At 39.5% G+C, this 16,515-nt stretch overlaps 1 protein-coding gene across 6 annotated transcripts in view; it reads left to right on the top strand.

Moving 5' to 3' along the window:
* The window catches only part of lrba (LPS responsive beige-like anchor protein), a 258,545-nt gene that overhangs the window by 173,878 nt on the left and 68,152 nt on the right, over positions 1-16,515 (top strand). For all 6 annotated transcript variants that reach the window (XM_033972966.2, XM_055221266.1, XM_055221265.1 and 3 more), the window contains 3 exons: positions 5,689-5,829; positions 9,185-9,304; positions 15,257-15,409. In XM_033972966.2, coding sequence (XP_033828857.1) covers positions 5,689-5,829; positions 9,185-9,304; positions 15,257-15,409 — 414 coding nt within the window. The remainder of the gene's footprint in view (positions 1-5,688; positions 5,830-9,184; positions 9,305-15,256; positions 15,410-16,515) is intronic.

Raw genomic sequence — 16,515 nt, 5'->3', positions numbered from 1 at the left:
AATCTCCTTTATTCCACTTGCGTCACTGACAATAAACAAATCTGATTGCACATTAGTGTGGAGTGGAGTTTAGCTCGAAGCGTGACAGAGGCAGTGGTGACCAGCGAGATATCACATTGAACTTGCCATTTTTATTTTAAAACGTGCAAAATGTAGCCATACACTCCCTTCGTCCTCTGTTGCCTCCTTTGACAGTTCTATAAAAACATTGTAATCTCCGTCCCAGGTCTCATGTATCCTACATTTACATGGCACCCGGCGAAGTGAGGATTTATCGAGCAGCGCGTGTACCTTTGTGCTGCTCCAGCCAGATCAGCTAATGGTGTATTGATTTCACCATACGCGCCCCATATGTTTATCCCCCAGGCCCCGCACACTATTTTCACTGTTTAAATGGGATATTATACATAAACAGGGCTCTCAAAAGCATGTGTGATTTATGACTTAAAGCTCCTGTGATGTTCAAATTGCTGCTAAGCTATTACACTCCATCACCAGTGAGACTTTCTTTTTAAGGTTCAGGGTAAATGCTCCTGCAACAGTTCTGTAGAGGTCTTAGTGTGTACTTTTGTTGAATTCGATTTAGATTTGGGTTATTACACTTATGTGGGGTATTAATTGTTACCACATAATATATTAAGATCACTATATTGTCTTTTATTGTGTAGTGTGTTCTGCTAATGAAATACTGTACATCGCATCAGGTTTGTGAAGTTGTAGTATATTGTTCTGTATCCTGCTATAGTTTTATATATTTATAAAAAACGCAGGGAGCAATGGATGGTGTAGGTTTGTGGGCTGAGTCTTGTACAGAGTAGTACTGTTAACCGTAAAGAGGGTTCAAATTGTGGGCAAGACAGATCTCTAGATTACTCAGACATACATAAATGACAAATAAAAGCACTTCAGACGTGTTTTTGATGAGGGAACATTATAGTTACGAGGTAGACAGCTCAAAAATAAAGTTGGTTTGGATAATACTGCCTCTTTATATGAAATTATTATTATGATGCAATTTAGTGTTGTTGTAATTTATATATTATTATAAATTGTTTTGTGTGCAATGTATCCTATATTTTAAATACAAGATATTAAAGAGGTTTTAAAGCACATATGCAGCTTTTTATTAATGCAAACATATAACTAGGCTTGCGTCATGTAGCAAAGCAATTTATATTTTTTCCCTCTGTTTTGATTTACACTACCAGTCAAAAGTTTGGACACACTTTTTCATTTACGTTTCTTCTTTATTTCCATGAATATTTATATTATAGATTCCCACTGAAGGCATCAAAACTATGAATGGACACATATGGAGAACAGCAAACAAAAATAAACTCAAAATAACTCCAGACTGGTTTGCTTTGATCACTGCTTTGCACTTTTTGGTATTTCTTAACCCTGACAAGCCCCAGGTCTGAAGTGAAACCATTTCAGGAGACGTCATCATGAACTTGACTGACAGGGGGTTTGCAGCAGTGTCCACAAAGCAAAGGGTGGATACTTTGACTACATAATTCCTTATATCTTGCTTCATGTATTTGTTGTCTTCAGTATGTATATAAAACAAAGAAAGGTGTAAACATAAAGAACAACATTTAATGAGAGGTTGTCTATCTCAATTTTGATTCAAATTTTATATTCTAATAAAAAAATAATGCAAAACAAAAACAATAGAACATTACACTTCTATCCACACCAAAACTCAAAGTATAAGTTGGCTTTCTTCTTGCCGCAGTGGCTGATAGACCTATTAATCAAAAGCCCCAAGCCGATAATTTCGATCAACCTTTGTCTTAATCACGATCCAATTAACATTTTCTTAATTCTGCAGCTCTACCCACGACAATTACCCAACTACCCATTTACCTGTAGCCCACCACACTCATTGTATCGAACAGTATTGAATGTATCCATGCAAATAAGTCGTATATATTTTGATATCTTAATGAAATTGTTACTACGCCAAAGGGAACAATATTACAGTATGCATCTGATTACAGGCTGTGGTCTTATTATATTTTTCTAAATTACGTATCTGCAGTTTCTAGCTAGACGATCATAACCTTTTACAACCCCATCACTTCTGGCTGCATTGTTGCTGTTAAATTTAATGACCACATCTTTAAGTGCACTTCCCAACCCTCCCTCTGTCTCTCGCTTCATCTCATCTTCATCTCATCTTCATATTTTTACTTCTGTCTATCTATTTATACATCTATTTGTTTACTTTTCAATCTAATTTGTAATCTTTATCCACCTGTCTCATCCCTTCGTCTCTCTACATTTCAGTCTGTCTCTCTTCATCTTGTTATCTCTCTCCATCTCTCGATCTCATCTTTCTCATCATGTCTTTATCTTATTTCCATTTGTCTCTCTATTTCTCCATCTCTTCATCGCTGTCCCCCTCTCTCTGCCCACCATCTCTCGCGCTCTCTTCATCTCATCGTCTTCTCTTTACTTTATTCTACCTATCTATTTATCCATCTATCTGTTTATTTTTGATCAATCTGCTATCTATCTCTTTCTGCATTCATCTTTACCTTTCTCTCCATCTCTCTCATCCCTTCATCTCTCTATTTTTCAATCTGTATCTCTCTCTCAGTCTCATCTCTTTATCTCATCTCTCTCCATTTCATCTCTCCTGCCATCTCTTTATCTTATCTCCTTTTTCCTCTCCCTCCATCTCTCATCCCTTTATCTCGCTATATTTCAGTCTGCATCTCTCACGCCATCTCTCAATCTCTCTATCGCATGTCTCCATCTGTCCATCTCATCTTTCCCTCTCGATCTCATCTCTCCCGTCATCTCTTTATCTCATCTTCATTTCCTTCTCTTATCTCTCTTTCTCTGTCTCATCCCTTCATCTCTACATTTCAGTCTTCTATCTATCTATCTATTCTATCTTTTGTCTCTACCGCAATCTCTTTATTTTATCTCTGTTATCTCCCTCTCCCTCCATCTCTCTCATCCCTTCATATCTCTATATATCAATCTATATCTCTCACTTCATCTCTCAGTCTGATCTCTCCATCTCTCGATTTCATCTCTTTATCATATCTCCATGCCCCTCTCAATATCTCTCTATATTTCGTCTGTATCTCATCTTTCCATCTCTCAGTCTCATCTCTCTATCTCATCTCTCCCGTCATCTCTTTATCATATCTCCATGTCCCTCTCTATCGCTCTCTCCATCTCTCTCATCCCTTCATCTCTCTATTTCAATCTGTATCTCATTTCTCTCTCTCTCTCAATCTCATCTCTCTCGTCATCTCTTTATCTTACCTCCATTTCCCTCCCTGTCTCTCTCTCCATCTCTCTAATCTCTTCATCTCTCTGTCTCCCCTCCTCTCTCTCTCTCTCTCGCTCCCCTCTTTCTCCTCTTTCTCTCTTTCAAACCAGCTCAATATCCACCGTGTTTACCTCTGGAGCAGCCGTAGTATCATTCAATCCTCGTCTAATTAAAACTCTACAGACAGACTGATTCATTTAACGTCACGTCTCGGGCCAAAAGCCATCCTACTGTAACCACTGCGTTCACCCACTGTAATTCACCGCGCTCTACCACTCCGCCACTGCCCCTCTCTGTCACCGTGGCACTTGCGCTCTTTTTTTTTCCTTCTATTTTACGCGCCTCCTCTGCCTTTTCTTTTTTTAATGAGCGCGCTGTTATTAGGCCTATAAATCAGAGCAATGGGTGTGATGTATAATTCACAGTGTGTACTCAGCCCCCCCCCGCCCCCTTCCCTCCAGTGGCCCCGAGGAAGCCCGCCGTGTATCACTGTCACAGGCACGCAGCGGTGCACTGCCGGCATGGGGAGCGATGGATAAGGCTATGTGCTGGAGGACTAGTGGAATCTCTTTTTACCAGTATTATGAGGAGGGGAGGCGGGGGCGTGTAATCAGAAACACCTGTCTGTAATCAGGGCAGTCTTTTGTGATGTCACCAAGTACATGAAACCACATACATTTTTAAACCAGAAAGCTGCAAATTGACCAAGTTTGAACTACAGTTACCATATATACAGTTTAGGTGCAAAAAAAAGTGTTAAGTTACACTTTAAAATAATCTTAAGTCCTTTACAGTTTAGATTTGACATTCAGATTTTAGATTTTAACCATGTTATGTTGTTTCTCATCAAAAATACGCTTAGAGTTGTGTCTTGTTTTGTCGTGTTTAAGTAATCCCGCAGATTCAGTCTAGAGCTCAGAGTCCTCTGTTTCACCAGATGATGTCGTAAAGTGGTATTCTGCAGAAAGTGCTCCTCCATGTTTTTAAAATCCATACTCACCTTTTTTCACCAGCTTCTTGTTAATTTAAGCACTCAATTTGAATGAAAAAATGCAACATCTTGGTTGCAGCTAGCAGCATGGTCAAGCATGAACAAAGGGGCTATCCTTTATTTAGGTACAAACCTGTTTAAACTTATGCGTTTTTCATTTTCAATTGTAAATAATAATACAGTTTAGGGCTACACAGTATATAAAATTAACAATATCGTGATACTGACTGATGCAATAATCAATATCGCAATAACACCAAGGTTCTCCATCAGACAAAATGCAGTTTTTAAAAGGAATATGTTAAACTAAGCAGATTATTGATTTTCCTTATTAAGTCCACAACTGGCCTTGATTTCGTCCTGTTTTTTTTGTCTCTGTTAGGTTTTTATTTGAGTTTCACTTGTAAATTAAAGCATGTAATCGATACTGCAGTTCTTAAGTCATATCACATAGACACACAGATTCAATTATCAGAGCTACGAGCTTGTGTGTGTGGTCAAACAAACGTAGATCTGCTTTTTCCATAAAATTAGCTTTGAAGATGTATTTGATTAAATATGAGGCTTTCATCACATCTGAATTGTTTCGCCGTGCGCTTTAAAAATGAAAAACCTAATAACCCAACAGCATTAATCAAAACGATACACCCTCCGCACCGACGCAGCAGCAGCCTCCCACTACCTCGCACCCACCAGCCGCACGTCCCATTACCCCCACCCGACACAGTAGCCACAACCCCAGATCAATACCTGCGCCGGCCCGGAGACGAAGCACCATGACAGGCAGCCTATGATATGAAAGAGGTCCAATTGATCCACGCCCTACCAGGCTCTACTCCTCAAAAGACCATTATTCCATTACCATTGATCCGCCGGAGAGGGGGGTATGAAAGAATACAACCCAGCCAAGCAACGGCTAATAAAAATTGAACTCCAAGCGATTTCTAAAAATGAGAATTTAAATAATAGCCAGGTGTCACGCGGTTATTGCTTTTCCAAGAACAATGAAGAATTAATACAACTTACTTCTGACTATTTCTTTCCTATAATAATGGTGCAAGTGACCGGTGCATTACTTTGGGATTAATAAAAGTATAAATTAGAGGGTGGGATATTGATATTCCGAGCGCGCAGTCTTTCATTGGAGAGCATTAGTTTCCTGTGACACACTACAGCCGGGGGGCGCTGTAAAATGCACTCCGTGGAAAAAGGATTGATCTAAAGGGAAACATCATCTAATATTCATTTGATATCGCACAAAGGTTACTAGCCTCATTTGCTGCACGCTATTGACTGCAAATGTCTTCTTTTTACAGAAGTACATTCAACCATGGGGAATGAGAGAAATTATGTTTTGATAAGTAAAATGTGTTTTTTTTGTGTGTGTGTTTGTTTTTTTTAATAGCCCATTGGAGCGCTCAACCCCAAAAGAGCAGCTTTCTTCTCTGACCGCTATGAATCCTGGGAGGACGAGCAGGTGCCCAAGTTTCACTATGGCACACACTACTCTACATCCAGCTTTACTCAGATGTGGCTACTAAGAATGGTAAGTATTATGTTGTGTGAAATGTGAATGTTATTTTTATGTCTTTTTGTTCATTCTCTACCTCCTGCTTCAGATCTAGAAATCAGCATAGAAATCTTTAATTCTTTGCAGATTAACAAAGACAAATTCAACAAGTTTCATTCAACAAAGTGCGTATAGGATTATATAACAGTTGAAGCCAGTGGTGTAGTCTTTGTGGTTTGTGTGAGTGGTGCAGGGGCCTGGCAGAGAACCTGAGGGGGCATTCACCTGCAACCAAGTGAATACACATCAAATGACCTGCAAAATATTAACCAGAATACATTAAATCAGTTCTAATTTGTTCATTTGTTTTCTGGGGAAGACCGTAGGACAGTATACTCACTATAGAAAATGATGCAACAGACTATACCACTGGTTTAAGCTAATAATTTCATGCATTTTTGTAGAGTGATTGTAGAGTATATGTCACTCTTTGATTCTGTTATTCATATATAACTGATGAAGTTCCTCATGTATGGAAGATCATTTGTTTAATCAGATTTTTTCACTTTTCACTTTGAATTGTTTGAGTGAAAAAATTGCAGTGAAAAATTTTGCCGCAACAATCCAAGATGCCAAGACATGAGCAATCGATCCTAAGTGAGTCGATCTAACTTAATAACAATCAGAACTGGGGAATTCTGATTGGTCAGAATTAGCCTTACAAAACCTCATCTTTGATTTCTTAAAAAGCCCCGCCCAATGAAGAGAAAGGCCAATCCTCAGCTGCAATCGATTGCTTATGCTTTGACATCTTGGATCTTTTTCACTGCAAATTTTACACTGTGTTGTGACTGTTGAATTTTAGGGCATAAAAATATTGAAATTGAAAATCAGAATGAAAATAATACAAACATGTTTTTCCTGAGTAAAAAAAAATTCAAAGTGAGAAATTCAGCGGTATTTGAAAGTCAAAGTCTGATGAAATACATTACTTCCATACACATGTAAGTACAGTTCTATGAATCCTGAGTGAATCAAAAAATTGTTTCTATTTCTCTAGAGATGAAGCAGAAACGTAAATCTTGTAAATTATCGAAAATGTTTTGAATGTATAGACGTGTTGTGATTCAGTAGCATATGTACAAAACACGAGCTACACAATGGCCCAATTTACTTCCACCTTGTTAAACCAACCACGCAGCCATTTGGTGAGTTTTTATTGGTTTTTGAAGAGGATAGCAGTAAACATTTCGCTGAAGTGTGCTCTTTTAAGGACCTTTGTGGAATAGACATCATCAATCTTTTCCTAGTGTACCTTGGGGACCGGGAGGTTACTAAGTTTCTCCTGCCTGCCCACACTTTTGGCCTGTTATTGTCCCCGTAGCTCACTGTCTGCGTGACTCCCTGTAGACTTTCCACATTGATCCTAGCACATCATTAGCCGGCTTACTCATAATCCACTTTACCAGAAGCCTTCACGTAAAGAGCGATGCAAACAGCCGAGATGGAAACTGTGTGGATGCTATAAATGAGACTAAGTGTAATGCTCAGATAGAATGTATAGTCGCAATCAAAATGCTATTAGAGTGGTTGAAATCATTAAATTGCAAAAGCTACATTTACTTAGTTTGATACTGTAGGGTCCGCAAACAACAAAATATTCGGTCTCCATTGAGTCTTATGCATAAAACCAGCTAACCTCAACCTAAAAATGCATGGGACTCGTATTAGTTTCGCTGTTTATTCTTCTGCTCATGCAAAAAATCATCAAAATTGCATGAAACAATATCATTAGATGGATAAGACCTAGCCTTTTATTTTTTATTATTATTATTATTATTTTTTTATGGATAAAATTTCATAACCTCCACACACCTGTTCAATGACATTTTAGCATCTGGTTTAATTTGGCTACATTTCAGAGGATAATCGGGAACTTTTGGTATTGCGTCAAATGAAAAGCAACAATGATCAAGAACATATTTGTAGTGCGTTAAAAGAAACTTGACCCTGTGGAAAAAAAATATTAGGGATGGTCCAAGATGTGTGTGTTTTTTTGTTTATTTTTTTCGGGGTTTATTGGTGGTTTTCAGATTTTACACTGTGGTGATGTCATAGTCCCAGATGGCGGTATAGATTACATTGCCTTTTGCCATGAAATATCTAAATGTTAATCCACAAATGTTTGAACCTGATCATTTCTATTAGTGAGTTCATTTTAGTTGCCCCTGGATATCTGATATTTCTCTTCCAGTTGTAAAGTAGTAGTATAGTTCACAAATAATCTGGAGCATTTTAGAAAAAACTATCTTCCCAAAATATCTGCAATTTTTACCGCAACTAGCATATGAAAAAATTTGGTTAATTTGGTTAATATCAAAAGACGCTGATGTATTCTATATGCCTTCAGACATGGGAAATATTGTGTATTAGGCCTGGGACGATATTGAAATTTAGTGTCACGATTATCATGGTCAAAATAATTGCGATTAACGATTATATCACGATAATTATTAAACTTGCAGACAGTTTAAAATGTTCTGGATATGAATAATTATAATTTTAATCTGATAAGTTCCATGTTTAAAGAAGTGTGTTGTACTTATCACTGAAAACAATAAGAATATTCTGGATGAGCAATTTGGGGGCCCAGGGCAAGAAGTCTCACATGGGCCCCATTTAATACAAATTAATAGAAAAAGAGTCCAATTTAGGGCTCCTAAACCCTGGGACAACACACCCCTTTGTCCTCCCCTGTGGATACGTGTTTTTTTTGGCACATTCTGCTGATACAATGGCGATTATCTTTGTTGGCGATTATCACGATTATATAAAATGTCCCACGAACGATTATTGTCAACCCTTTTTATCACGATAAACGATATTATTGTTTATTGTCCCATCCCTATTGTGTGTGTATGAAAACTTTATATTAGATTAAACACATTTGACACATTTTTGCATTTATAATACTGAAACATTTTATCCAAAGCCATATGATTCTACTTGTGATGTTTGCACACTGTGAATTGTTTCTATTGGATTATCTCAGAACTATCCTCTTGTCTGTTTTATACGGTTTAGTCACTTGCGACTTAATTAGCCATTTACAGTGTTTGTTGTTTAGATGCTCTCCAACATATTGCACCCATGTCACTCGGGAGCCATTTGGCCAGAGAGGCAGCTATTGATCCACCTTAACAAGATTAAACATGATTAGAAATGCATCAGTAGCATCAGTGGATCGGCTTTAGTAGCTCACTGGGATTACTGTTCGCTCACTTGTTCATTTTTACTTCAAAGAGTAAATTTTGGACATTTCTCAAGGGGCTATTTAAGGTTTAACAATGTGTAGGAGTCCATTAAAAGTGCATTTGTTTGTAATTGGCAGGAACCCTTCACCACATTCTTCCTGAACTTCCAAGGGGGGAAGTTTGACCACGCGGACCGCACCTTTTCGTCTGTGTCCCGGGCCTGGAGGAACTGCCAGAGGGACACGTCTGATGTTAAGGTACACTGTTATAAAAGACAATACTCCCCATCTGCCTGTTAATACAAAACATTATTTGGCCTTTTAATGGAGCAGATGTGTAGTAGATGGAGTAGTGGTAGTTTTTTTCTTTGAGCACTTCAGAATGCACAGTTTGAATGGTGAAAGTAAATGGGTTCAATCAGAGAGAAACCGCAGTATCAATATTCAATGAAACTGAAAATAAGTGGTAAACATTCAAACTATTTACATGGAGGTATACAGACAAACCTTTTACCTAAGGATTAATAACCTGATTATAACCTCATGATTAAACTTAGGTATTGGTATGTAGGATTTTTGTTAGATATTTCTCCATCTTGACCTGTCTGTGCCATTGGATATGAAGCAAACCTGATCAAATGATGGTAATTCAATAAGATTTTGGGTTGCCAGTTCTTACAACTAAATACCAGTTGAAAAGAAACCTAAACATGTTCCCTTCTTCGAATCTTCACTACCTAAACCCAAGTATCTACAGCCAATCATTAATCAGTGCTAGTGCCGCCTCTGAAGTGAGTGAATTCTTGAGGTTCTGACCTTTCAGATGAGAATGACAAAAATGAGAATGGTGGCTAAGCTGCTAGCAACACAGTTTCAGTTGTGATTGTAGTTTTCCTTTTAACCAGTAATAACACGGGTTACATCCCCTACTTTTAAGACTATAACAGCATAACAATGATTTCTCCATCTTGGTTGCGTATGTTACCTCTGACAATCCCGTATCAACAAAAACAAGGGTTTAACTTTAAGCCACCGGAGATGTTTGACATTACAATGACATTTTATCTCTCAAAGTAAAAACAAACCATCTGCATTCTGCACTTGTCCTTTGTGCATGACTTGGTAACAAGGTTAGAAGTTTGTGTCAGAAGTTGCTGATCAGGCAGTGGGCAGTGCAGTGGAATAAATCTTCACTCTGCGTTTTTGAGACAAAAGCAAGAAAAGCCTTAAAAAGAGTAATGTCCAGTCAGTACCAATCATTGTCCCGCGCTGTCAAACCACCTCGCTCGCCTGATCAAAGCGCCCCTTTAATCCTCATATGCCCCCTCAACCTGTCTCCCATTCACTCCACCATAACCTGGACTTGAATCCCTGCCGACTGGCCCCCAAAACTGCACAGGTCATTCTTATACTGAGGACTCCCGAGAACTCCCAGTGCTACGCTTTAACAGCACTTTTAAAACATTTACGACTACATTTGAAACATTCCGTGCCGAAGCTAGCTAGCCCTTTGCCGTCTGCGCTGGGTCACTGCGCGGCGAACAGTTGCGTCGCTAGCTTTTGACGCATGATTGCACGTTACCGTCTTTCCCCTCCACACACGTATGCCTCTACTACCAAACTACTAAACATATGGATTAGATTACGATGGAACTGGCCAGTGCTTGATTGCGAAAAGTCCAACAAGAGCCCTCGTTTAGACCTGTCACAGTGGATCTAGCTGGGAGCGCTCAGCCGCAGATCAAAACAAAGGCCAAATCTGGACCGCATCACCCCAAGTCCGTTCAGCTACAATTTGTGCATATATTTGAATGGCGGTCCGTCGACTTTATACGCTCGGAGGCACGCATTCAACGGTTACGCAAAAGAGGAATTAGGAGTGAGATGTATCAATTTATTATGCTAAGTATTCCATTTAGCATTAGCGCCAGAGCCATTGATAGGGGCCCTCCTTCTCGGCCAGAGGGCAAGAAAGCCTCAGTGTTTTCATAGGCCGCTGCCAAAGACCGGGTGATAATGGGCTACAACACTCGGATTCAATGTGCCGCTAACCCAGGTGACGCTAGCATGACCCCCAGTTCCCAATCCCCTGACCTTTGACCTCAGCCCAGAGGCATCAGAGGGGAGGGGGTAGAAGTGGCAACAGTGTTAGTGTAGCAGTGTAGCAGAGGGAAGCCCCAGAATGCAAAGTTATTTTTGCTAAGTTTTTTATGGCCTTTTAACCTTGCACGCTATCTATAACTTTTCACTACTTTCAGTACACAGGGAAGTTCATTCAAAAATGATGATGGATGATGGTGCTACAACAGCTACTGGTTTTAGTGATTCAAAAAAGCCTGCCTGGCCATCAGATATTACTCCCATCAGCAGCTCAGTTATATTGGGCTGGTCATGCACCTGATCCATGGGTGGTTGCCACCTTGGTTCATGGATACCGGCTGCAATTCTGACGCCAGTCACACGTCAGGTCGGGTCAAAATGGCAATAATCAGCGACTCAGTGAAAGCTCAAACATTGGCCAAAGGGGTAGTAGTCGAGGTAGTAGATCCCCTGCTGCAACCCTGGGGCTACTATTCTACATATTTCCTCGTGCCCAAAAAGACAGGCAGATTTTGTCCCATTTTGGATCTACAGGGACGTGGTTTTGCCATTCCACTTGCTCACCACAGCAAAGTTTCTTCAAACTCTTGGAGTAGGGGAATAGTTCACGTCTGTAGCCCTCAAAGATGCTTATTTTTATGTGCCTATTGCATCACAACAGATTTGTCAGATTTGCCTATCAAGGCCTTCATTGGCAACTCCTAGTGCTCCCTTTGGAGCTCGCCCTCTCTCCAAGGGTATTTACCTGCTGTGTGAAGGCAACTCTTCACACAAAGGTAAACCAATGAGCTGAAGATTTTTCCATATCTGAACAATTGGCTGATTTGTGCTGCTTTCAAAGTATATGTGCAGCAGGACACTAAATGTCTGCATGTTATGCTGTGACAGGGACAAGCTTAATGTCAAATTTAAGAAGAATTTTACATTTTTTGCTCTCTACTACTGAGGACAAGGACAATTTTCAAAGTGAAAACAGCATCATTAGGAATAAGAGCACTGAAATATGGCAAAATCCAAGCCAATAAGAACAAATGCGTAGTTTTCATAATTAGTAGCATAAAATGACGTGTTTGACCTGTAGCCCAGAGTGCAGAGGTGGCATTAGCGAGGTGGCTGAGAGGAGGTCCAGCAGAGGTGTAGCCGAGGAGACCAGAGACGCCCAGGGGCCCGAGCCTGCCACTGACCCATGACAGGACAGGATTGTGGATCAGAGGGGCTGGCCTCTGACCGGGACCCAGCTCAGGGGCCACTGCACATAATAGAGCAGAGGAGAGCTGGGCCCCTGGAGGTCTGCTGCTGTGTGCGGCGTCTGCACTGCAAAAAGAAATGCCTACATTAGTTAAAGGGAGATTATGCAAAATTTGGATTCTACCTCCGTTTTGCTTTTGTCAGATAATCACGCATGTCATGATTATCTGGATGGATGGATGGATAATTCAATGTCAATTTAATGTCAATAATTCAATATGAAGCGCACACAGTTGACTTATTTGGACTGTTTGCAATTCCTTGAAAGAATTCACTACTAATCAAAACTACTCGTGTCAATATTCTGAATTAGGTCAATTTAATTCAAGATGTTGTGTTTTTGCAGTGTTGCGTGTATAGATTTACAGCAGCAGGCGGTGGTCGGAGGGCCCCTGAGCCTGGGTTAAGGGTTTGACCTTAAGCTTAGGTCAGACTCTGTAGAGTGAGCACATTTCTGAAGTGAGGAAGTGGCCTGTTATTTTAAACCTGCATGTTTGCTTGCTCATTTGATTAGAGGTTTTCACTCCGCCAGTGAGAGCTGTGCAGCTAATCTGATAAGAAAGGAAGTACGAGTTTGTTGACATATGTATTAGGTTTTTGAAGTTGCGTAGTGCGTTAAGTGTTGGTGAATGTACGAAAATTCAACTTAAAAATGATTAAAGGTGATACAGTTTGAGTACAGATTGGGAGTCACATGGGATTGGTTTTTAAAATGGCTGCCATGCCCTAAAGTCAAACTGTCAACATATGTATCCCCATGTCCGTCTAATAAGGTCTTTTTAAACATTGGCTATAATTCAAAGTTAGCTTTAGCTCATATTAATCTTGAATTTTGAATCTTATTAGTCCTACATCGAATGGTTAGATAATCCAGCGTACTTTTCCCTTCGCTAGTGGCTCACTGTTACAAGAGTTTTAGATTTAATCTTTCAATTGAATATCATTTGCACTTGCACAATGGTTGATTTACATCTAAAAGTTTGTTTTTTTGCTTGGAAATTGAAGTGTAATATTTTAAAATAAGACAGCATGTACAGCACGACTATTCAACTTTCATGGGAGCCAGATTCGTGAATGTCACAATTCCTGTGGGCCAGATAAATATTTTGCAATTTTGTCTACTTTTTAATGTTAAAAGTTTTTAGCACATAATCTAGATCTATACATGACCTGTGTAAAATAAAATAGAGTAAATACTTAATCATCATTTTTACGTCTGGACAGCATAAATATTTAGTTAAAATGTGCTGCTATAATTATTATAACCTGACTTTTGATTTTTAAAAATGAGGTTGATGAGCCTCTGTGCTGACTTTGATCTGAATTCTGTGTAATTTGATCCCTAATCGTGCTCTGGTCTCCAAATGCCCAGACTTTATTGGCGTCTCACGTGAAGATTCCTCCAGATCACTTTTAACTATGAATCCACAATGACTGAGGCAGATCCAGACACTGGCGGCGTACACTGACAGTCTGCGGGGAGCGAGGGGCCGTGAGAAGGGGAGCCTGAAGCATGAACACGAGTATGAACAGCACAGCGCGGGGAACCTCTGAAACAGCGTCTGCACGGGCTCAATTGGGCTGTCGAGTCCAGCACTAAGCAGTACACACTCGTTTATGTGAATGCAGCGCTTGTATGTAGCCTGTGTGTGTCTGTGTGCGTATGTGCCCGTGTGCATTTGGTGATAGCGGGTTCAATGTGGCGAATGACGGGGCAGGGGAGAGGTGGAGAAGAGGAAAGCAGTAGAGGAGTGCTTTGACCAGAAACAGGAGTGTTCTTTTTATTGCTTGACGTGTTTATCTAGGACAGTAAGCCACACTCAGGGCAACAGTTTGAGTAACCGTGAGAAGCTGTGAAACTGTGGTGCACCCCTGCGCTCCCGCTGATTGGGGCCGGGTACCTATCGGCTTGGTTCGAATATTTGGGTCAGAATAATGATCACGCGCCAGATCAAATTTCAAAATGGCCAGATTAGCACGCGGGCCGCCAGTTGAATCTGAAATAAGATCAATCTGATGTATATATACTATAAATAATTAGTTCCTAATGCTCTGCCTGGTAAAATACTACTTTAATGGAGATCAATGGAAGTGTTCAGCCTTTAAAACAATGAAAGAAGCATATCAGTACCTCATTTATTATGTATGTAATGTGTAATTATGTTCTTCTAAACTTTTTGATAGTGTAAGTAGAAGCAGTGAGACGTATCAGAATGTATTGTCTCCAGAATAGGCATTTTTAGTTCCATCTTAACATTGTCTGTCATTGTGGTGAGTTCACTTTCAGCCATGACAAATATGTAAACACAGAGTTACATCTCCTGACAGAGTCCAACACTCCAACAAGAACACTCTGCTGTTTTTGCCAAATGAAATCTCCTTAAATGTGTCTGACTGCTTCTTTCTCTGTTGTGCGAAGAAAAAAAGACAAGTAAATCTGAGCCCACTTTTATGTGACGGCCAAATCTAAACAATGTAAGAACAGTGAAAAAAGCGTGTTATAGTGTTTGACAGTGTCTGGAGTGGCACGGCACAGAAGCAAGTAAACAAAATCACCAGTGTCATTTCCAAGAATTAGAGCAGCGCTTTTCAATTTGCCATTTTTTATGCCAAACTTGTCACTAAATATATAATGGTAGGTTTGGGTTGTGAAAAGCGTCTAAAATCATATATCAATACTAAAACTACTGTTGAAACTAAATACTCATCTGAACAAATACTGATATTAAAAAAGTCACATCCACAGGACAGAAATGAACGTTTCCAGAATAGTATCAAATCTGTTCCTTAGTATTGAAATGAGGTTAAAAATGCTGGTATTGTAACAACACTATGGTAGACTGATAAATGTTGTCATTCCAGGAGCTGATCCCAGAGTTCTTCTACCTCCCTGAGATGTTTGTGAATGCAAACAGCTACAGCCTGGGAGTGATGGAGGACGGAGCCGTGGTCTCCGACGTGGAGCTGCCTCCATGGGCCAAAACACCAGAGGAGTTTGTCCGCATCAACCGCCTGGTAAGATTACACTAAATACTGTTTTCTCTGCTGCTTTGGTATTCATTCCAAAAAAAAAAAAAAATCTGACATGATTTTGAAAAACTAATGTTGAACTAGATACTCATTTAAGGGATCGGGTATCAATACTAAAACGTCACATTCACAGGACTCCAGACAGTTTTAGTATGACTTTGAGCTTTAGCAGAACAAATATAAGACCTCAGGCTAAGATAAAGAAAGTACATATGAAAATTACATTCTGTTACTGCAAAAGGAGCATTTTTTATCATCATTGTGGTATTGTAATTGGTATTGAGTCAGTTTCTTAGTATCAAAATTGAGTTTGATATTTTAGTACTGTGACAAAACTACAAGATACAACACTACAGAGTTCCTGTTTATATTTATTTATTTATTTATTTCATTGATAAAATATTTTAAGGCTTTTAACTTAATGCTTTAACACTGATTTCAAACATATTATACCACACATCTCCATGAAATAACTTACATTTCTTATTCAGCATTTATATTTTTCAAAACATTTATGGATATATCTGAATTGAGTCATTTTATTTATATATTTGCCACAGAAAATCACACATTTATACAACAAATGCCAAATAACATCTGATGTGCAAAGTCGCAACAGAGAGTTTGTCCACTCATCTGAATATATTTCTATACCTCTATACACCACATTATTTTACATGCGCAGTACCAGAAACATCAGCATTCATCTTTTTATTACACTGACAAAAATCTGTGACTATCTTGACCATGAAGTTCAGTCCATCCCTCCATTTCCGTCTTTATCTGGAAACGTTAATTCAAAGAGACAGTGTTATTTCCTGCTTGTCTCATGGTTCTTCCTGTTACCTGAGCCTAGATCTTTCTACATGATTGCTGTGTCGACTGAGTGACCCCGTGCGACCTCTGATCGCCTCTTTCCTCTTCCTCCTCTCCATATATACCATCCTGATGAGACATTTTTGAGTTCGGAATCCTCCTCATCTTCAGTTCACGTCCATGTCAGATGGGCTGTCATATTTTGATTGCAGATGTTTTCTCCCAGTTCGTACATACTCGCGTTTCTCGGGGAAAACAAAGCGAGTCTTGCAGAT

Source organism: Periophthalmus magnuspinnatus, chromosome 1 (assembly GCF_009829125.3).
Source record: "Periophthalmus magnuspinnatus isolate fPerMag1 chromosome 1, fPerMag1.2.pri, whole genome shotgun sequence".
In the NCBI taxonomy this organism is placed as follows: Eukaryota; Metazoa; Chordata; class Actinopteri; order Gobiiformes; family Gobiidae; genus Periophthalmus; species Periophthalmus magnuspinnatus.
The sequence above is the reverse complement of the archived record's forward strand: the minus strand, read 5'-3'. Positions and strand labels throughout refer to the sequence as shown.